The following is a 22462-nucleotide window of genomic DNA, read 5'->3' as shown; positions in this document are numbered from 1 at the left end:
GGTGTGCATTTGTGTAGAGTCTACAAAAATAGACTACAATCAAAGTATTAGGATAAAGGCAGTTCATCCTGTATGGGACAATGAAGATCCCTGATCTATTTATTATCCTCTTGATGATCCATAAGAGGAAATTGACAGAGAAGAATATTATTCAAGATTAATATTAAATTCAACTTGTGATGGAGAAAATACCAGAAGGACAAGGAACAGAGTCAATATTTCATTGTTTGAGGCATAGAATGAATAGAAAGAGAAGGAATGAGAACTGAAAAATTCACTCTACTGTTGTGGGGAGGGAAGACATCAACTTTTCATTTTCTTATACATTCTAAATGTACTACTCAACAATTCAGGTAAAATCTAGATCTTCAAACCATGTCTTTAGCTGACAGTTCCTGGCATGAACTCAGAAATTAAAAGAAACAAGGCAAAATCCTTTGTTATTGCTAATGTATCTGCTCATTAGAAAGTTCTCACTTTCATTCATGTCTGTTCCTCTGACCGTATTTGTAGATATAATAGATTTCACTGAGTTGGACTAAGCAACTTTCAAGTTAACTTTGAAAGTCTGGGAAAGCAATGGGCATTGTTGGTTGACCCATTTTTTGCCAACTTCAGCATCTCATTAAGTGTTAATTTCATCTTGACTATAGTGTCACTGCAGCCATCCTCAGGATTTCACCTCGTTGAGAGAGAATAAGATTCTGCTAAAAAAAATATTTTTCTCTTGTGTATTTTCCATCTTTTGGGGGGGCAGATGGATGCGTCCTTTTGAAGCGTGTATTTGACTAGGGTGATGAACAGTTCTGGATCTTGTTTGAGTTCTGACAACTCTGTGTAGATATCCTTAGTTCGACTGGGTCTAAATTTTCTCTTCAAATTATAATACAGGCATAGGGTAGATTTCCTCCTTTTTGGCCATTCAACAGATTCCATCATCCAACCAATGGTTCAAACACCTTGTGACTTTCTGTGTATATGAGGTTAATCATCTTTATTCTAAATGCTTTCACAGTTTGATCCAGCTGATACATAATGTTTTTTGACAAGGCATTAGTTCTTATTGAATTAGGAAGGAACCCACGCCGGCTTCTTCTTGTAACATCCCGGAGCTTCCCTCCTGACTGGCCTCCCACCACCCACCATCCTCAGCACCCACAATACTTAGGACCTTGGGAAGACTGTGGTGGCTGCTCCTATAGTGGTCACTGTGGCTATGGTTGTGATTCTGGCTGCTCCTATAGTGGTCACTGTGGCTATGGTTGTGATTCTTGGTCTCTGAGCAGAAGGAGACTGAAATTCTGTTTCTCTAGCCACAGCACCCTAACTGCTTTTTGTCTTTATTTTGTGTACCTCTCCTTTGTTCCCTTTTCTCCCACTTTCTTCTGTGTTGCTCTGTTTTTCTCCCTTTATTCCCACCCCCAACAAACTCAGCCCCACAGAACTTATGTACATATTCATAATTTATTCATACATATTAATGTCTATCTCCCCTCTAGACTGTAAGCTTGTGTGGGCATGGAATGTGTCTGTTATATTACACTGCATTCCCCCAAGCACTTAGTACAGTGCTCTGCACACAAGTGCTCAATAAATTATATTGATAGTAGTATTTATTGGGGTCTGTGTGCAGAGCACAGGACTAGATGTATGGGAGCATACAAGTGGCCCCAGCTTCTGAGGAGCTTACACTCTAACTGGAGGACACAGGCAGAAACCAATTAGAAAAATACAGTGGGAACAGGAGGAAAGACATAGATTCAACTGGTAGCTGAAAAAAGTAACAAAAAACAATAAATACCTGATATACAAACAATGTTTTAGAGTAGTTGATGGAATGACATGCCATGATCAGGAATGGTGAGGATTTGTTGGGGATTTTCTCCTGGAGGAAGTGACTTTTCAAAATGATTTTTACCCAAATGAGGAAGATGCATGGGCACACTGTAACTTTAGAGATTCCTGTGGTAAGTATTACACTGGGAAAAGTAGCATGTGATGAAATGTAGCATAAACACTGGACATACATCCAGTAACTGAAAATTTATATAACATAGTGATATTAAATGATCTTCCATTGATAAGTCACTGCATAGAAATTATTTTTAATTTGGGTTGAGCCTCTGTGTTAATGATAGATTGACTTGCAACTTTCTAGGCTGAAATGCAGCAAGAACATATGTGTGCTTGTGTGTGTGTGTATACATATGGAAAGAGAATATGCCAAATACATGTCTTGTATTTTCCAAGTATTTAATATAGTAAATTGAAGCCAGTGGGTGGTCAATAAATACCACTACTACTATCACATATATGTATATCTGTCATATAAGCATAATCTTTAGAGGGCTATAATTACAATGTGGGGTATTTATTAAGTAATTGTGCCTAATACATCACATATGACAATGCCTGGGTATTGAGTTAGTAGCTGTTGGGTTTATATGCTGTAAATATTTTTATTTCACAAGCCCTCTGACCCCATCCCAACCACTCAACATGGACATATTTTTTTCTCATGCAACACTCCAGCTGGCACTCTCCATTCCTCTCAAACTAACCTGGTCTCTTTGGTTCTTTTCTCATCTCCCCCACCACCAACCTCTTGCTCACAGCCAGCAACTCCTTCAGAGACCACTGCTCTTCTTACCTTCAAAACCCTTCTGAATTCACATCTCCAAGAGGCCTTCCCTCATTAATTGCAAATCTCCCCAAAGTGACTGCACTTTGACCCTTTTGTGCCGCCCAAACTCCCAAATACAACCCCTACCATAGCAGTCATATATATATATATATATGCTTGATTTCCTTTTTATTTAGAGTCTGTTTTCCCTGCTAGATTATAAAATGTTTGAGGGCAGGAATCACATACTCCAATTCTACTGTGCTCTGCACAAAGGCTCTAAATAAATATGATTATCCTGAAATCCCTTAATAAGTAAGATTGATTCTGCAAAACTTTATAGTTGTGTAAATTCAGGTCAGTGGGGATGCCTAGAGCCCCAGGCATGGAGAAAACCTAAGTCCCATGTACTTTTGCTAAGACTTACTGCTTTTATACAATTGTGATTATTGTTCTAAAAGTCAGTTCAAAAATACAGAATTCAGTTGGTTTATCTTGATCTATCAATATCCTCCACCCTATCTGGCCTTTCCATTCAGGTGAAAAAAGGAGTGTACCTTGAATCCTGCCCTGAAGTTGAACTCACTTATATGCTATTTGGGCTTAGTAGGTATGCATGAGAAATCTGGGTGATGGAGCAATTTGAGATCATTCCCCAGTGATTGAGATCAGACCTTAGAGTCTTAATGGTTGGAACTCCAATCTGGAAAAGAGATACAATTTGGGTACTAAGGGCATCTCCTGCCCTCCACAGAGCAAAGTCCACACTTCAAAATTGCCCTCACTGGAGAAGAATACCTTTTCTTCAGCAATTACCCACTGCTAGAATTTTCACACGACGGTCCCATTCTTTGGCTGACAAGGTCATAGGATGGTAGAAAGGTGAGAACTGCAGACAGAGGAACGATGCGGGAAGGAAGGACTGGCATCTTCAGGTGAGTCCACTAGATTACGGTCTCTTGGTGTGAAGCTGCCGGGCTGGGCAGGGTACCTAGTAGGGGTATGCCTAGAAGGCCAGTTTTTGCAAAAGGGGGAGAGCATATTCAAGAAAGCCACCCTGAAACGTCGAGATAGTAAGTTGTAGATGATGGGATTCACAGCTGAACTCAGATAAAAGAAAACACCTGGAAGGGTGAAAAGGAAATGGGTCAAATGGGCAGCAACACAGGAGAAAGGATGAGAAGGACAAGGGCATTTGATTAATGGCTGGAGCATATTGACCTTCATTACCCTGTCGGGAAGGTGATCGTGTGTTACAAGACTCTAATTGGAATGACAGAATGCTAAGATCAAAACTACCAATTGTACACCTAGGGTTTTAAATCCCGACAGTTTAAAGAAAGTCTAGAAAGTTCTGTCAATCCTCTATCCAGCCACTGCTTTTGTTCCCAGCTTTAATTAACACTATCCCAAGGCGGAGCAATGGATAGTTTGGCAAAGAGGAGAGGAGTTTTGATCTTGTTCACTGCTGAATATAAATCTGAACTACAGATTTTTAAGAACTGGGGAAGAGTTGAAAATTGCATGATCTTCTCAGTTGCAATTCTTTGCTTTATTATAAAAATCTACTGAAGGAAGGATTGTTAGCTTCTTCCCCAAAGAAAATCTGTGCAAGGATTTTTGTAAATGGAAATGAAAGTTTAATTTGAGGAAACTGTCCATTTTAACCAAAGGTTTGCACTCACTGCACTGTGCTATCCCACAAAATCCCTTTCTTTAAAAGAATATCTAACTCCTCTTCTCCCTCCTCCCACTCTCTCAGCCAACTCTGCTCCTTCCTAGGACCTCTGACTGATGTTTGAAGCAGACACCAGACACTGGATAATGGTGGTGGTGGTGAAAATGGTATTGGAGCACACAGTGTAACTAAGGACTTGGGGAAAGTGAAACAGCAGCATCAAATATGTTCCCAACTCACCAATAGCATATATTCTACTTGGTAAATATTTTTAGGTGTCCCCCATTTATCTTAATAAATAAATAACTGTACAACTGTAGGGGCTATGGAAAGGTATCAACAAATATACTAGTTGGTCAGTCAATCATTTATTGAGTGCAGAGTCTTTACTAAAATGGTACAGAGTCTTTACTAAAATGCTTGGGAGAGGACAATACAGTAATAAACAGACACATTCCCAGCCCTAGACATCCCTCTTGAGTTGATGTCATTCAGGGAGTTGGGAGTAAATTGGAGAAGGCTTACTGAAGGAGGTCATGTTTTAGGAGGACTTGGAATTCAGGAAGTGCTGTGGTCTGTCAGATCTGGTCGGGGAAGAAGTAAACAAATGGGGATTAACTGTGAACCTCACGTGGGACAACCTGATTACCCTGTATCTACCCCAGCACTTAGAACAGTGCCCTGCACATAGTAAGCGCTTAACAAATACCAACATTATTATTATTAAACAATAGATGGAATGTGAGAGCTGAAAAACAGTAAGGAATAGAGGTTGATACCAAGATTGTAGCCTCCTGCGACAGGGAAAATGGCAGCGTTATAACTCCACTGGGGTAGGGATTGTGTCTACCAACTGTATTGGACTCTCCTAAGTGTTTAGGACAGTGCTCTGAACTGAGTGCTCAATAAATATTATTGATTGATTGAGTTGGTGAAATTAGGCAGGGGAGAAGGTTTAGGAGGGAAGATTAAGGTTGGAGTTTTAGTAATAATAGAATGTACCAAGAGCCCTCTGGATGTAACATACTAAGCACTTGGGGGAAAGTACAACAGAAGCATCAGATGTTCCCTGCCCACAATGTTCAGTGTGAGGTACCAGCAGGACATCCAAATGGAGGTGTCCTGGAGGCAAAGAATAATGTGTGTTTGGGGGTTAGATGAAAGATCCATGGAGAGGTGGTAACTGAAGCCATATGACATGAGCAGATCAACTCCCTGAGGAAGGGAATGTCTAATGAGAAGAGTGTGTGTAGGGGGAGATTCAGAGCAGAGCCATGTGTGACATCCACAGAGGAGAAGAGGTGGAAACAAGGAGGCCTACTGAAACAGCACAGGCCGGGGAATCGGAGGACCTGGGATCTATTCCCAGCTCTGCCATTTGCCTCTGTGTAACCATGAGCAAGTCACTTAATTTGTCTGTGCTTGTTACCTCATTTGTAAAATGGGGATTAAATCATTCTCCTTCGTACTCAGACTATTATTAGCTCTAGGCGGGACTGTGACCAACTTGATTATTTTGTACCTACCCCAGAGTTTAGTACATTGCACATACTAAGCGCTTAACAGGTATCATTTTAAAAAAAGAAGAGCAAGTGAATTAAACCAAGTAACTGTCAGAGAGACAGAAGGAGAAACATGGTAACCATATCAGCAAAATGGAGGCTTGATAATTTTTCAAAGAAAAGGGTGGAGTCTACATCATGAAGACAGTTGAGAGGCTCAGGAGTGAGACTTGTATTAGACTGCCAAAACATACCATTTCTACTGCATCCCCTGTCATAAAAACAAATTTTTCCGGCCCTGGGGTACCCAGACTGCACTATTTCAGATGCAGGTTTCTTCAGACTTGGGAGTTGCAGGTGACAGATGATGAAGCATCCATCTTCCGTCCCTGTCTGCCTGCTGTCACTCAGATTCAACTGTTTTTATTCCCCAATCTGCCTTTTTTCTTTGGTATCTCTCAAATGTTGTAAGTTTGCTGGTTCTAATGCAATAATCTCTTCTATTTCTTTCTTATTCTCTCCCCAACCAGAAAAGTATTCAGTGCTTAATAGACACAGATTTGGTTATATGTATGTTTGTATCAAAGAATGACCTGCCATGAAGAGTCCTGAATTTACCCAAGATATTAAGTATTTAGGTAACAGTTTAATAAAACTAAAGTTAACTCTGTTCATATCAAAAATACCCAAGAGAAGCTTGGCTTTGCTTGATAAGACTAATTTGAAACAACAAGAGATTATAAAGGCTTCTGGCCTGATTATCTTGCAACAGTGCTAGAGCTTAGTTCAGTGGTTGGCACAAAGGAGGCACTTAACAAATACCTCAATTTTTATTATCCTCAAAAAGTGGATGCCAGGAGATAAGGTCCCCAAGTTTCACCCAAGTTATCACCCAAGTTTCTTTCCCTCTAGAGTGGAGTTTTAGTAATAATGGGCAAGGGAACATTTCTACCAATTCTGTTATATTGTACTCTCCCTATAGTTTAATAGTTTAATAGAGTGTTCTGCACACAGTAACTGCTCAGTAAATATGATTGATCCTAACTGTGATGTGCAGTAGGTATTTGAAGAAGTAAGATTGCAGGGAAGCTTTTGTGGAATGGCAGAGTTTTGGAAACCATTTGAAAGCCTAATTTGTGTAAATCAGAACTGGGGGCTGGGTGACCCACCTGTAATCCATATTTCTCATTTTTCTCCCATTAGAACTGTGGATATGGTCCTTGTGTTGGAAATCCCTTGGGTGTGATACTATAGCTTCCACAGGAGTAGCTAAGTGGGGTTCTGCCACTGCAGTCCGTTTGAGGCTTGAATGCCTAATCAGTAGCAATTTCCCAGTATTATAAAAGATTATAATCCAAGGCTGTTCGAGTTGTTTCTTAAAAGGATCCATTTTCGTCAGCTTTGAGGAAATAACTTCTACATACTCCATTTCCTTATGCAAGCATCTCACCTAGCTTTTAGGTTTGACCATGTGATTTGCTACTGGGTGAATCACCTGCACTGAAGATTCATGCGTTAAAAGCTCCCTGTAGACTTTAAACTCATTATGGCAGGGACCATGTGTCTACTAATTTTATTGTACTCTTCCAAGGCCTTAGACACATACTAAGCTCTCAAATATCATCGACTGATTGATTAAAAGCTTACAATTAAATAAGCTTTCCATCATGTTGTACAGTTGAACAAAATATTCAAGGCTTAATTCCAGGAACAGGAGTTGTTGTGGCCAGGAAATGTGTCTGTTGTACTGAGCTCTCCCAAGCACTTAGTACGCTACTCTGAACAGAGTAAGCACTCAATAAATACCACTGATTAAAGATATGAAGTAATGTTAGAACTTGTAGGCAGTGACGACCAGTGAGTTACCTGACACCACATGAATAAGGTTAAACACATTAGCCAGAGACTCTGTCCACTCCTCCACGAAGCTGAAGAAGAGACGATCTATGTGGAACGGAGCCCAGCAGATAGCAAATACTAGAACCAAGATGACTGGTGGGGAGGCAGAGAAAGGGATAGGCAAGTTAGTGAAAGGGCAAAAGTTAAAGCCTCTGACTGTAATGTAATGAAGCAAATGATATTTCTTTTAAGCCTCCTTTCTTAGGCTAATATTGGATCAAGATTTTCATAAAATTCAGACATTCCTACCTCTTGAGACTCCCATACTTTTCTGAAATTTAACTAAAATTGACATAATTCCTCAAGAGATCTTTTTGGCCTTCTTGGCATTGCTTACCTTTTTCCTTCCATTGAGTCAGCTTTGATTTGGAGCTAAAATTAACATAATTTCTCATTGGATAATTTGCAGTTTAGAGCGTTTGGTGTGAAAAGAATTATGGATGGAGTCACCAATGTAACCAATATCTGTTCACTGAAGCCCAGGAGAAAAAGACAGACTTGAGACAAAATACTTAGAAAGTTCAATGACCATCATTTAAAAGTAATGTGCTTTGTGTCTAATGGTTTTAGGACTAAGTTTTCTAGCTCTTATTTCCCTCTTCTGACTCTGAGATCAGGAATATATTGAAAAAATCACAGATGGTGGAGACATTGCATTGGGGGTAACATAAGGAACACAAGTGACCCTTAAAAGAAATGGGACTGAATTATATTCCAATGATCCAATCAGAAGGCAGACACTACTTATCTGTGTGGTCAGAATAGACTGGATTTCCCACCAAGTGAGGGATTCTGTTTCTATTTTCTTTAACAGCTCTGAATTAGGGAGAGAAGTGTATCCTTGCTAGGGTAAGTGGACCCTAGCAAATTGGATACTAGAAGGTTATTAGTGTGAAATAAGGTTCATTTACCAAAAGCCATGGATTTTTGAGATTGGTGCTATTAATGAAATCACATAATAAAGTGTGGCCTAGTGAAAAAAACATAGGCCTGGGAATCAGAAGGATCTGAGTTCTAATCCTGATTTTTCCTCTTCTCGTGTGATCTCGGGAAAGTCACTTCACTTCTCTGTGCCTCAGTTACCTCATCTGTAAAATGGGGATTAAGGCTATGAGCCCCATGTGGGACAGGGACTGTGTCCAACCTGATTAGCTTATATCTACTTCAGTGCTTAGTATAGTGCCTGGCATATACTAATTACTCAACAAATATCATTAAAAAAATGCAATTGTGTCCCCTAATGTGACAATTGCTGTAGAAAAGAAGAGGGAGTTTTAAGATTCTAGGGTATAATTCTGCTTCTCTGCAGAGTGGAGCTGTGAAGAACTGGAAATGGACTTGGTCTTTCATCCTTAGCCAAGATAATTTCTTTTAATAATTGTAATAATAATAATTGTGTATTTGTTAAGCACTTACTATGTACTAGGCACTCTTCTAAGTGCTGGGGTGGATACAAGGAAATCAGGTTGTACACAGTCCCTGTCCCACATGAGGCTCACAGTCGTAATCCCCATTTTACAGATGAAGGAACTGAGGCACAGACAAGTGAAGTGACTTGCCTGAGGTCACACAGCAAACAGGTGGCAGGGCTGGGATTAGAACCCATGACCTTCTGACTCCCATGCCTTATTCACTAATAATAATAATAATAATGTTGGTATTTATTAAGCGCTTACTATGTGCCAAGCACTGTTCTAAGCGCTGGGGTAGACACAGGGGAATCAGGTTGTCCCACGTGGGGCTCACAGTCTTAATCCTCATTTTACAGATGAGGGAACTGAGGCACTGAGAGGTTAAGTGACTTGCCCAAAGTCACACAGCTGACAAGTAGCTGAGCTGGGATTCGAACCCATGACCTCTGACTCCAAAGCCCGTGCTTTTTCCACTGAGCCACGCTGCTTCTAAAGCCACACTGCTTCCCTCCTTTTCCTTTCTCAACCATCATCTGTATTTATTGCACTGTTACTATGTGCAGAGTATTGCTTTGAACCATGCTAAGCACAAATATACAATTCGCCCATTGTGGGCAGGGATTGTCTCTCTTTATTGCTGTATTGTATTTTCCAAGTGCTTAGTACAGTGCTGTGCAAACGGTAAGTGCTCAATAAATACAATTGAATGAATTGTACTAGGTACAAATGTATTGTGCTTGGGAGCATTCAATAGAAGACAAAGTGAGAGATTCTTCCCTGTACTTTACTGGGGGAGACAGGCAGACACACATGAATATATATAGTAGGAACAGGAGTGCTTTTGTTCTGACTACTTGTAGCTGTGTTTTGGGACAATAAATGTACAGTGAAATAAGTAAACAGTGGAATAAGCACACTGGTAAATATGAAAGTGCTAAGGGTCACTGAAGGAATAACATGACCAGGAAAGTAGGGATTATTCAATCATATATTTTTAATACCTTACTTTCTTGAGAATATGTTGTGATTTAAATAACACCATATTTCACAGATATCTTATGAGTCCTCCCCAGTATTCCTGGGAGGTGGAATGGGGCCAGTGTTATCATTATCTCTATTTTAAATAGCAGAAAACCAAAGCTCAGGGTTTGGCATTTTCTCAAACTCACACAACACATCACAGTCAGAGCTGATCACAGTAACTAAGTATTTCCAGTAGACTTTGCTGCCTGGAGTGTTAGGATCATAATGCCTCCTGAGAGGGCACTACATTTGAAATGAGTTATTCTATTTAATAAGATATTACTGGTTACTGGACAACATTCAAAACAGTAGCCCAGGTGATGGAGGGAAACTGGCACCACTGAACTGCTCAGGCTGGTGAGATTCTTCATGTCACATAATGCAGGGTGGCCTTGTGGAAAGAGCATGGGCCTGGGAGTCACAGGATCTGGGTTCTAATCCCAGCTTCTCTGCCATTTGTCTGCTGTGTAATCTTGGCAAGTCACTTAACTATGTCTGTTGCCTTAACTGAAAAATGGAAATTAAGACTGTGAGCCCTACATAGACAGGGATGGTTTCTAACCTGATTATCTTGTTGGCACCTAGTAAGCACTTAACAACTATTGCTATTATTATTGTTATTATTATTATTATTCCCGCTTTCCCTGAAGGGCAGCTGGAGTCCAGTTGATAGTGTTAATTCTCAAGTCCCTTTCCTGTTGCCTTCTTTCCTCCTTCCCCTCCCACCAAAAAAAAATAAAAAATATTAATGACTTACAGAGCATCTTAGTGATTGACTTCCTGGGTGGTCTCTGTACATTCATAGCCATATCATCAGCTTCGAGAGATTTGTCACTCCTAAGCTGAAAGGGAAAAACAGGAAAGTGTGACAGCGGAGACAATTTTTCTACTCTCCAACACCGTTGTTCTGGCTGTGTTAGCATTGGAATTCTAGTAATTACAATAATAACTCTAGCATCAGTTTTCCATTGCCTGGAGAATGGTAAGCCTTCAGGTGAATTTGGATAAATGTCACCATTTTCTGAACTCCGGGCATCCTCAGAGAATATAGCCAGATAAAGGAAGACACTATATCCTGGGGAGGACCACCAGATTATAAAACCTGGGTTTTTAGGAATAATAATGATATAACATAGAATGGCTCTTGGTGTTTTAACTTGAATGGCTGTGAATATTAAATTAGTGAGTGGGTGTTCCACATATTAGTCTTCCTAGGTAGATATTGATAATGGTCATAATAGCACAATGCTGACATGTGGTCATGATGATATCCTGTTATCTGAGTCTAAAATACCCTGCCTGTGTGCCTGTGGTCTGTTTTAAAAACTGGATAACACTGTAATGGTTGAAAAACAATCTTCTAATTGGGCAGCAAGGTCTGTTGCTCCCCCTAAAGCTCTTTAGGGAATAACCTGATAAAACAGGACCACTGTCTAGGCACCATGGATTTGCACACCAAAGAGCCGAGTAATTATCTAAACAATTTAAATTTCCACCTATATTGCATTTTTCAAATAATTGCAAACCCATTTTCTCAGTATTTTCCCTTTTTCCTCATGAGCCACTTTTGGAAGAGCCCTGAGTGGAGTCCAAATGCAATAAGGCTCATTATAGACTAAGTGAAGGTTGAGTGGCAAATGCGACATTTTCTTTCATGCTATGAAAAATGAGAGGAAAGGGAAAGAAGAGAAAGTCTATCTCTCTATGTTACTGAGAACTGCCCTATTGCCTAATCCAGTTTCAGATAAAAACCCAGGGAAGTTTATGATTAATAACAATAGGCCAATCAAGGAGGATCTGCTAGAAGGCTCAGCTTATTTGTGGTATTTGGTGGTGGTGGTGTATATCACACCTTCTATATCACATCCAGATATTCTGTAACTCTGGGGATTGCGTTCTTGTAAAAGCCCACAATAATTGTGGTGGTTAAGTATTTACTCTTTACCTAGAACTGTACTAATTGCCAGAGTAGATACAAGACAATCACGTCAGACACAGTCACAGTCACATGTGAGGGGACACCTTATATTCATGATGTTCAACATTTCCACCTCATGGCAGACTGCATACAAAAGAGGTTAGTGTTATAAGAAGAACCTTCCCTAATTCCCTAACTACCTTCTAGCCAAAATCCATGATAAAAATATTTGTTATGGAGGAAGTGAGAAGTGGCATGGCCCGAGTGGATAGAATATGGGTCTGAAAGTTAGTCAGTCGATCGTATTGAGTGCTTAACTGTATGCAGAGCTACAGTGTTAAGGTCTGGTACAGTACAATACAACAATAAACAGAAACATCTCCTGCTCACAGTGAGCTGAAGTACCTGGATACTAATCCCAACTCTGCCACATAATAATAATGATGATAATAATTATGGCATATGTTAAGTGCTTACTTTGTGCCAGGCACTATACTAAGTGCTGGGGTGGATACAAGCAAATTGGGTTGGACACAGTCTCTGTCCCACATAAGGCTCACAGTCTCAATCCCCATTTTCCAACTGAAGTAGCTGAGGCCCAGAGAAATGAAATGACTTGCCCAAATTCACACAGCAGACAAGTGGTGGAGCTGGGATTAGAATTCATGACCTTCGCACTTCCTTGCTCTATCCACTAAGACTTCCTACTTCCCACTTGTCTGCTGTGTGGTTTTGGGTAAATCATATAAATTCTCTGGACCTCAGTTACCTCATCTGTAAAATAGGTTGTAAGACTGTGAATCCACTGTGGGACAGGGACCATGCCCAACCTGAATATCTACCCCAGGGCTTAGAAACAGTACCTGGCCACCTGGTAAATATTTAACAAAAATAATTTAAAACAAATAAAAAAACCAAATGGATTAGTGACCTGGAATATGTGTGTGTCATTGTTTTCATTTGTGTTCATGTAATGATCAGGGCTACTGAAACAGTTAGGAATCACATTCCTCACAGGTTCCAGGCAAGGAGATATGATAGCACCTGCATTACGTAGAACACATATAATACGATTGTCACGGGCTCCATTTTGAAAAAGTTTACCTGAGTTTGTGGATCCAAAAGCAATCAATTAAATGTATTTATGAACACCTGCCATGGACAGGACACCAAGTGCTTGGGAGAATACAATAGAACTTAATATAAATGACTCCTGTCCTCAAAGAGCTTGCAATTAGAGGAGAATATAGACAGAAAAATATCGGTAGGAGGAAGGAATGTAAGGAGTCAGGTATGGGAGATATGAACATGTGTGCTATAGTTGGGGTAAAGACCCCAGTGTTTATGTGATGTGGAAATGGTGTAGAGTTTGGGTGGGGAATCAGATGGGAATATGAGAGGTTTATTGAAGAAATCCTCCTGGAGGAGATGTGATTTCATCAGGGCTTTTGAAAATGGAGGCAGCAGTGATCTATATAGTGGGAGAAAGGAGAAGTTCCAGGCAAGAGACAGGACATGACCAAGATATTGGCATGGGAAGCAGTGAGAATGAGGCACATTAAATAGGCTAGCTTGAGGGGAATAAAGAATATAAGCTGGGGTGTCATGAGAAGTGAGTGGATAAGTAATGGGAAAAGAACTGAGTATCTTAAAACCAGTGGTTGAGAGGGTTTTTTTTGTGTTTGTTTGGTTTTGTTTTTGGTATTTAAGCACTTGCTATGTGTCAGGCACAGTTCTAAGCCCTGGAGTAGATATAAGTTAATCAGGCAGGATACATCTCACATGGGGCCATGGTCAAGCAGGAGGGAAAACAGGCATTGAATTTCCATTTTGCAGTTGAGGAAATTGAGGCTCAGAGAAGTCTAATGACTTGCCCAAGATCACACAGCAAGCACGTAGAGGAGCCAGAGTTAGAACCCATGCTTTATTCACTAGTTTACTAGGCCTCACTTCTCCTACTCATGACCATGTCCTCCCTCTGGCCTGGAATTCACTTCCCTTTCACATCCAACTCTTCCCAAGTTCAAAGCCTTGTTAAAATTGAACCTCCAAGAGGCCTTCCCCAGCTGTCTTTTTTTCCCCTCCTCTCTTTCTCTTTTGCATGACCCTTGCATTTGGATTCATACTCTTTAAACACTTGATATTCACCCACCCTCAGTCCCACAGCACTTAATGTATGTATCCATAATTTATTTTTAAGTTTGTCTCCCTTTCTAGACTGTAAGTTCAATGTGGATAAAGAATGTGTATACCAACTGTTGAATTGTTTTGTCCCAAGTGCTTCTTACAGTGCTCTGCACACAGTAGTAAACACTCAAAAAATACCGACTGACTTGCCGTATATAAAATAGGACAAATGGCCACCCTACTAATTGGTAAAATAGGCATTTTTGGGCCCTCCACTTTAGGAAACCATTCCACAAAGACTGTTATGGACCCTGATGTAAAAGCCTCTCTCCTCTTCCTCAGTCCTGCTCTAACTTCTGCGATGCCAGCTCTGGTCTGAAAGTAACCCAGTGACATGAAAAAACATGGGGGATAGCTCACTGGCCTAAAAGGGAATCTCTCCTTGATTTTCCATCCTGTAGGCTTCCATTGCTAAGAGCCTTGAACTATCACTGGTTATGATTGTGGGAGCCCCTTCCTCCATTAACTTGTCCCAAGGAGTGGGTAGCCTTGTACCCCTAGTTGCTTTCATTCACTCAAAAGTATTTACTGAGTGCTTACTGTGTGCAGAACACTGCCCAGAGCACTTGGGAGAGTACAATATAACAATAAACAAATACATTCCTTGCCCACAGTGAGCTTATAGTCTGGAGGGGGGGAGAAGGACATTAATATTAAGAAAACATTATACGTATGTAGATAAGTGCCATGAGTCTGGGAGAGGGGAAGAATAAAGCAAGCAAATTAGGGTGATCCAGAAGAGAGTGGGAGAAGAGGAAAGAGGGGGTTGAGTCGGGGAAGGCTTCTTGGAGGAGATGTGCCTTCAATAAGGCTTTGAAGTGTTTAATCCCTGCTCCTCCACATGTCTGCTGTGTGACCTTGGGCAAGTCACTTTACTTCTCTATGCCTCACCTACCTCATCTGTAATATGGGGATTGAGACTGTGAGCCCCTTGTGGGACAGGGGCTGTGTCCAACCCGATTTGCTTATATCCTCCCCAGGGTTTAGTACAGCCTGGCATGTAGTAAGTGCTTAAGAAATACCATAATTATTATTATTATTATTATGCTGGTTGCTGCCTGGAGGAGTAGAATTTTCATTTTCCCCCTCCCATTCCAGAATGGATGTTTCCATCTCAGAATCTCCACATGGGGAGGAACTCTTTAGAGCCCCACTCTACCCATTCTCAACCTGGTTGACTTCTGGCAATATCTTCCTCCCATAAATGTGCTGACACACTTTCACTTATCCAGTGAATTGAATGGCTCTTGAATCTGTCACCCTTCTAGCAGATGGTGATTGCAATAGAGGGCAGTGAGAGAAGCAACTAGGATCCACCTAGTTCACATTGAGAATGGGTTGAACATGCTCGAGTCCAAGCTAGGTTTCAAGAATCTGAGATATTTCAGTTTCATGACTAATTGCAACTTCTGTCCAAGTCTAAATGTGTGACAGATGTGACCTTGTAGAAATCATTTAAATTAGTTGTGAAATGGTTAGAAGTTTGAGTATATATCTGTGATTCTCCACTATGGATATGTCATGCATCTAAAAAGATATAACAAAGCTAGATGTTGCAATTCCAAAGTGTTCATCTAGAGCATCAAGAAGGATCTCTTGACCTTTAAAGAAGGATCTCCTGAGTGTTTTAAAGCACTCAATCAGCTGTTTTCCTTCTTTCTCCACCCTCTTCTACTTACTTCCCAGCACATACTCATGATCCCTCCCAAACTCACTTTTCCATTTTCCCTCCTTCTTGTCTTTCTAGCCTCTGACCTCTTGCTCAATCTTATGAAATCATATTTCTTCCAAGACACTTTCCCCAGTTATTTTTCTCTTCTCTCCAGGTTCTCCCCCTAATTGCCCCCTTAGCAGTTCTACATCAACTATGCTCTTTTTTTAAAAAAAAAAAAGTTATTTAAGCATTTACTATGTTCTACGTACTGTACTAAGTGCTGGGATAGATACAAGATAATCAGGTTGAACACCGTCCCTGTTGCACATAAGACTCAGTCTTAATCCTCATTTTACAGATGAGGAAACTGAGGCATGGAGAAGTGAAATGACTTGCCCAAGGTCATTCAACAGACAAGAAATGGAGCTGGGATTAGAACCCAGGTCCTCTGACTCACAGGCTGGTGCTCTTCCACTAAGCCACACTGCTTCTTGTTCATTCACAACCACCTGAAGTACTTTTGTATGAATTTTACATGCCTTATTGCTTATTCTTCTATATTTTCTTCCTCCTGCCTCCCTCACTAGATTTTAAGTTCCTTGAAGGCATAGATCATATCTATAAACTCAGTTGTACTCTCCCAAGGGTACAGTGCACTACATACAGTCAACATTTAAATACTATTAATTGCTAGCTCATAAATTATTAGTATTTAGTAAGCACTCTGCATGCAGAGTTCTGTTAGTGGCACTTGGGAAAATTCACTTGGTATATATTATGTGGTGACTCTGTGCTAAATCCCAGGGTAAATTCCAGATTATCATACTGGACCTAGTTTCTGTTTCACAAGAAGCTCACAACCTATCTTATTTCATTTCATTTGTTTTATTGCTCTGTATTTTGCAGATGAGGAAATGGAGGTCCAGAGAGACTAAGTTACAGTCCCTCTAGACTGTAAGCTCATTGTGGGCAGGGAATGTGTGTGCTATATTGTTATACTGTACTCTTCTAAATGCTTAGCACAGTGCCCTGCACACACTAAGAGCTCAATAAATATGATTGACTGACTGACAAGTGCCTTGCCAAAGCTGCAGACCTGGGATCAGGACCCAGGTTTCCTGATTCCCAGTGCCGTATTCTTTCTACCAGGCCATGTTGCTCCTCTGACACTGTGCCTGCTCTTAAGGAATAGACCACTTTAATGGGAAGGCTTTGGGTATTCTGTAGGCGGTATAAAGTTTGTCCACATCGGTGAGGCAGGGTCTGATTATCGCTATCCATTAGGTCAGATAAATCCTCATGATGACTGGCTACTGTAGAGACTGTACTGGAGTGGGGGCTGGCCTCCTGGGAATTGGCTTTCAGGGTTTGATTACATCCTGTGGAATATTCACTAGGGGTAGAGATTTTCTTTTTCCTCTCCTTCCCCCCAGCACCCCCCCCCCCCCCCCCAGGTTTTTATTTTTCACTGGGAATATGGGAATCCTCAGTGGAAATATGCCCCAAAAGTATTCTAAGCATCACGTGCTTATAGCACTTCTGAAGGATGCATGGCTAACTGCAAATGATCATTTTTTTTCCTCCAACCGTAAGTCAGAAACCCCTCCTGTTTTTTTCTGCCTAGCTAATTAATTGCAAGAGATAGAGGTTTGACTCTGATACATCCAGTAAGGAAAGCACAGGTAGTTGTGATGCTGCAGTATAAACCGTAATCTAACTCTTCCTAAAACTCTCTAATGCAGGTCATTTTAAACCACTAAGATTTACATATGAAAAGGCATGGGTGAATGTGGCAGGACTGAATCTGGACCAAGTGTTTAGCCCACTGCTCTGCGCAGAGTAAGAGCACGATAAATCCTATCAATCACAATCTGGGCTAGGTTCTCGTATCCATGAAGATCTTTAAGTGTTTGAAGATCTTTAAGTTGTTTTAGTGCCTATGTTTTAGAGTACCTAGTGCCAGTGGCAGAATTCAATAAACTGGCCCCAGATCAGCAGGCTTTTCATCTAATCATTTTTACTCTGTCAGTGGAGGAAGGTACTTTGAACAAGATTGTACTACAGTTAAACCTGTAATTAACACCAAGTCACAGAGAAGTTCAGGTTGGGTTTACCCAGAGGCAGAGTGTCAGCCTCTGCCACACTGAGAGCCAAACTCAGTCCAGGCATTCACAATGCTCATTACCCTTTCCAGTGACAAAGTCAACTCACAGGGCACTGAGGTACCACATTTAAAGAGAGCAGGTTTCAACCCAGCATTTAGCATTTCAGTGGAATGGCTGAGTATGTCACTTGCTGGTCTATCTTGCCCCTAGCTGCTTTTGATTCTTGTTTTCTCAGTGCTCCAATGGTCAGAGCCTCCTCTATTAGTGTGGGAAACTGCCTGGCCTAGTGGAAAGAGCACGAGCCTGGGAGTCAAAAGACTTGGACTCTAATCCTGATTCTGCCACTTTACTTCTCTGTGTCTCAGTTTCCTCATCTGTAAAATGGAGATTAAATAGATTAAATGAAGAGAAGCATCATAGCTCAGTGGAAAGAGGATGGGCTTGGGAGTTGGGGGTCATGGGTTCTAATCCCGCCTCCGCCTCTTAGCTGTGTGACCTTGGGCAAGTCACTTAACTTCTCTGTGCCTCAGTTACCTCATCTGTAAAATGGGGATTAAGACTGTGAGCCCCATGTGGGACAACACGAATACCTTGTACTCCCCCAGTGCTTAGAACGGTGCTTGGCACACAGTAAGCACTTAACAAATGCCATTATTATTATTATACCTTTTCTCTTTCCTACTTAAACTGTGAGCCTCATGTGGTACAGTGACAGTTGATCTGATTAACTTGTATCTGCCCCAACACTTAGAGTGCTCATCAAATAGTAAGCATTTAACAAATACTATAATATTTAGTATTATTATCATTAATAATAACAATAGTAATAGTGGTACTTGTCCTCCCTCACTGAGACTGTGAGCCCTGTAAAGAACAGGGACAATGTCTATTATTCATTTTGTATTCATCGCAGGGCTTATTACAGTGCTCAGCACAAAGCAAGCACTCAATCGACTATTGCTACTCAGTAGGTATGATATAGTATGCTTATAACTATGGATATGATAATAGTATTATTTACCTCTTTATTATTTAGTGAAATCTCCTGAAATTGCTCATCCTAGTTGTTGAAAAATGATATGAATATTAACTTTAGCTTTTAGCTCTAATTCCAGTTGTAAAAAAAATTACTGAAAAGTGCTTAGGCTGGCTCTTCTGTCATATCAGTAAAGCTTAAGTTCTGCAAAACCTGGCTCAGAAGCAGTGAAAAAAGAATGTTAGGGTTATGTGGGGGGTGGGATGAAAATTAAGATCCTTCAAAAGAGAAATGGGTAATAATGCATTCATTCTTTAATCTCTCACTGATTTTTGTGAACTACATTTTATTGATCAGAGATCTAGCTATGTGAGTATGTATGTGTGTGTGTGTGTGTGTGTGTGTGAGAGAGAGAGAGAGAGAGAGAGAGAGAGAAGTATGTACATCCATAAACCTACATCCTAACATGGAAACATGACACATACCTATCTTCTCCCCCCACCCTCTCTATAACCTTTAAATAACCAGCCAAGGGGTTAGCAGAGACCTCTGGCTGTAGAATGAAATATGTGAATTTTTTTGTGTTACATAAACGCCAAAACAGAGGAGAGGGAAATGAGGAAGGTTTTATCCACACCTTGCCTGACAAGAAAGCAAAGAGAAGAGTTTCCCCAGGGAAACAAGGAAGAATACTCACACTGGTCCCCATCAAGTAGTAGAGCACACTGATGACACTCATGGGGAGGATATAGAAGACAAACGAGGTCACCTGGATGATAAAGTTGTAGATCCACATGGGTTTTACCACAGTGCAGGTAGCTGAGCCTGGGACCTGGGTACCGTTAGGGAAGTAATGGAGCTGGATGCCATGAATGCCGGTGTTGGGGAGTGAGAAGAGGATGGAAAAGATCCAGAGGACAATGAGAATCTTGAGCGCACGCCTCTTGGTGCTCTCCAGCTTGGCCCGGAATGGGTGGATGATGGCGATGTACCTCTCGATGCTGACCGTGGTGACGCTGAGGATGGAAGCGAAGCACACCGTCTCAAATAGGGCCGTCTTGAAGTAGCAGCCCACGGGACCGAAGAGGAAGGGGTAGTTGCTCCACATCTCGTAGATCTCTAGGGGCATCCCAAAGAGCAGGACCAGGAGGTCTGAAAGAGCCAGACTGAAGAGATAGTAATTGGTGGGGGTCTTCATCGTCCTGTATTTCAGAATCACCAGGCAGACCAGGAGGTTGCCAATCACCCCGACCACAAAGATGAGCATGTACACCAGAGTCATGGGCAGAAACAGGTGACTGCGTCTCGGGCCGCAAACGAAGGCTAGGTATTCCTCAGTGCTGTTCAGGTATCTGCTCAAGCGCTCGTCTGCCCTGGGTTGGCTGCTCCCAGAGGTATTCCCCTCCATGTCTAATGCTGCCTCCTCAAAGCAGGGACCCTGGATGGATACAGTAGCCCAGGATGACCAGAGCACTGTCTCAGGCAGAGCCACAGAGAGGAGGAAGGAGAAATGCCCTGTCTGTGTAAAAACACGAAAGCTCAGGGAAAAAGCCAGAGAAAATATGTGTACACGTCTGGCTTCAGTTATGAGGTTGTGCTGTTACACCAGCTGATTCCTTTTGAGGAGCCCCTTAGGTGAGAAGCCCCTCCTTTCTCACAGAGCTGGCCAATGATGGTGAGTCAAATTGTACTATAAGAAAGGACATGCTTGGTCAGTCATGCATGCTGTTGTGGGTGGCTGAAACTGCCAGGAGTGGGGTGGGGGAAAGGTTTCTGGGAACTAGGAGAAAGAAGAGCTGTGTGTTTGAAATCCAGGGAGTAACATGGGACTGCCGGATTCCAGGATTTAAAATAGGTTTTTGTCCAGGCAGTTCAAAGAAATGTTGTGAAAAAGCACACGCAGCTGAGATGAAAGTTTCATATCTCTAAATAGAGTTCTGAATCCCTAATGGCCCATTTATCCACACAGTATGTCAGCGAATACCGAAATGGAAGCCTTGTTATTTTTTTTTCTTGATGTCTCCACATTTGTAGCTCAGTTCTATTGCAGTGATTTGTTTTTAATTTTGATGCTACTAATGATTCTTCATCTGGGCTTTCTTCCCTTAATTTGTTTCTCATCAGCATGTGGCCATGCCAGATGATCGGGGCATCGTTTCGCCTGGTCAAATTACAGTTAGGTATTTTACAGCAGAAAGCACGTGCTGTTTGAATAGTCACTATGGGTCAAGAATAAATCTGTCAACTCTCTTTTGTTGTAGTCTCTCAGGTGCTTAGTACAGTGCTCTGAACACAGTAAGTACTCAAATACTATTGATGATAACATTCTCACTGCTACATTTTGTTTGTGTGCATGCACCTTCAATCGTATTTGAGTGCTTACTGTGTGCAGAGCACTCTACTAAGCACTTGGGAGAGTACAATATAAAAATGAACAGACACATTCCCTGCTCACAGTGAGTTTACAGTCTTATTAGACTGAGAGCCAGTCATTGGGCAGGGATTGTCTCTGTTGCTGAATTGTACATTCCAAGAGCTTAGTACAGTGCTCTGCACATAGTAAGTGCTCAATAAATACTATTGAATGAATGAATAGAAGGAGAGACAGACATTAATATAAATAAATAAATTACACATATGTATATAAGTGCTGTGGGGTTTGGAGTGTGTGTGCGTGTAGATGTACTTATTTCTGCTGGTCCCACAATGTGCATTCAGAGACTGTCTGCTTGGTTTCCTAGTGATTGTAAGCTCCTCAAGGCCAGGGACCTTGTCTCTTATAATGTGTTCCCAAGCACCTAGTATGGTGCTCTGCATATAGCAAGGGTTTAGTAATTACTAATGCCTTTTTGTAGACTGTGTAGACAGTCCCTCTAGTGTGAAAGTTCATTGTGGGCAGTGAATGTGTCTGCCTGTTACACTGTAGTCTCCCAAGCACTTAGTACAGTAAGTGCTAAATAAATATGATTGAATGAATAAATGTATGTGCCCTCCTGGGTACCCCTGTAGCATTCAATCTTCTTCCTTCTGGCTTATGGATAAGATTTTGAAAGAAGACTTTCACCTCTTAATGCCAATCATGAGGAAGAAGGTCAAAGGCTCAGTCTAGTAACAAGGAAGGTGTTGTCCCTAAGACCTCACCTAGAGGAGCAACTTTTATTTCTTTACCTAGTATTAAATCTCTTCAACAAGAGGAGAACATTACTGCCTTCTCAATCATATGTATTAAATGCTTACTGTGTGCAGAGCACTAAACTAAGCACCTGGGGGAGTAAAATATAATACAGTCGGTAGACACATTCCCTGCCCACAACATGCTTTCTGCCTACAGTCTCTTGTAGCCTGCAAGACCAGATCAATTTCTGATCTGGGTTAGCAGACTTCACCCCTTAACTGTGGAGTCCAGAAGAAGAAGGCTGTAACTGTTTAAAATTCGCTCATTCAATAGTATTTACTAAGCACCTATTTTGTGTTTAGCAGGGTAC

At 41.2% G+C, this 22462-nt stretch overlaps 1 protein-coding gene across 1 annotated transcript; it reads right to left on the bottom strand.

The window, feature by feature from the left end:
- Positions 1–2880: 2880 nt before the first annotated feature.
- NMUR2 (neuromedin U receptor 2) lies at positions 2881–20434 on the bottom strand. The gene is made up of 4 exons (XM_001508664.4): positions 19675–20434; positions 10895–10979; positions 7670–7795; positions 2881–3747 (listed from the first exon to the last, which is right to left on the bottom strand). The coding sequence occupies exons 1-4, from the start codon at positions 20383–20385 to the stop codon at positions 3488–3490; spliced, it is 1182 nt and encodes a 393-aa protein (XP_001508714.2). The 5' UTR covers positions 20386–20434; the 3' UTR covers positions 2881–3487.
- Between the last annotated feature and the right edge of the window lie 2028 nt (positions 20435–22462).

The sequence above is a fragment of the Ornithorhynchus anatinus genome, chromosome X1, assembly GCF_004115215.2.
Source record: "Ornithorhynchus anatinus isolate Pmale09 chromosome X1, mOrnAna1.pri.v4, whole genome shotgun sequence".
Taxonomy (NCBI): Eukaryota; Metazoa; Chordata; class Mammalia; order Monotremata; family Ornithorhynchidae; genus Ornithorhynchus; species Ornithorhynchus anatinus.
This window is presented reverse-complemented; position numbering and strand designations above follow the sequence as displayed.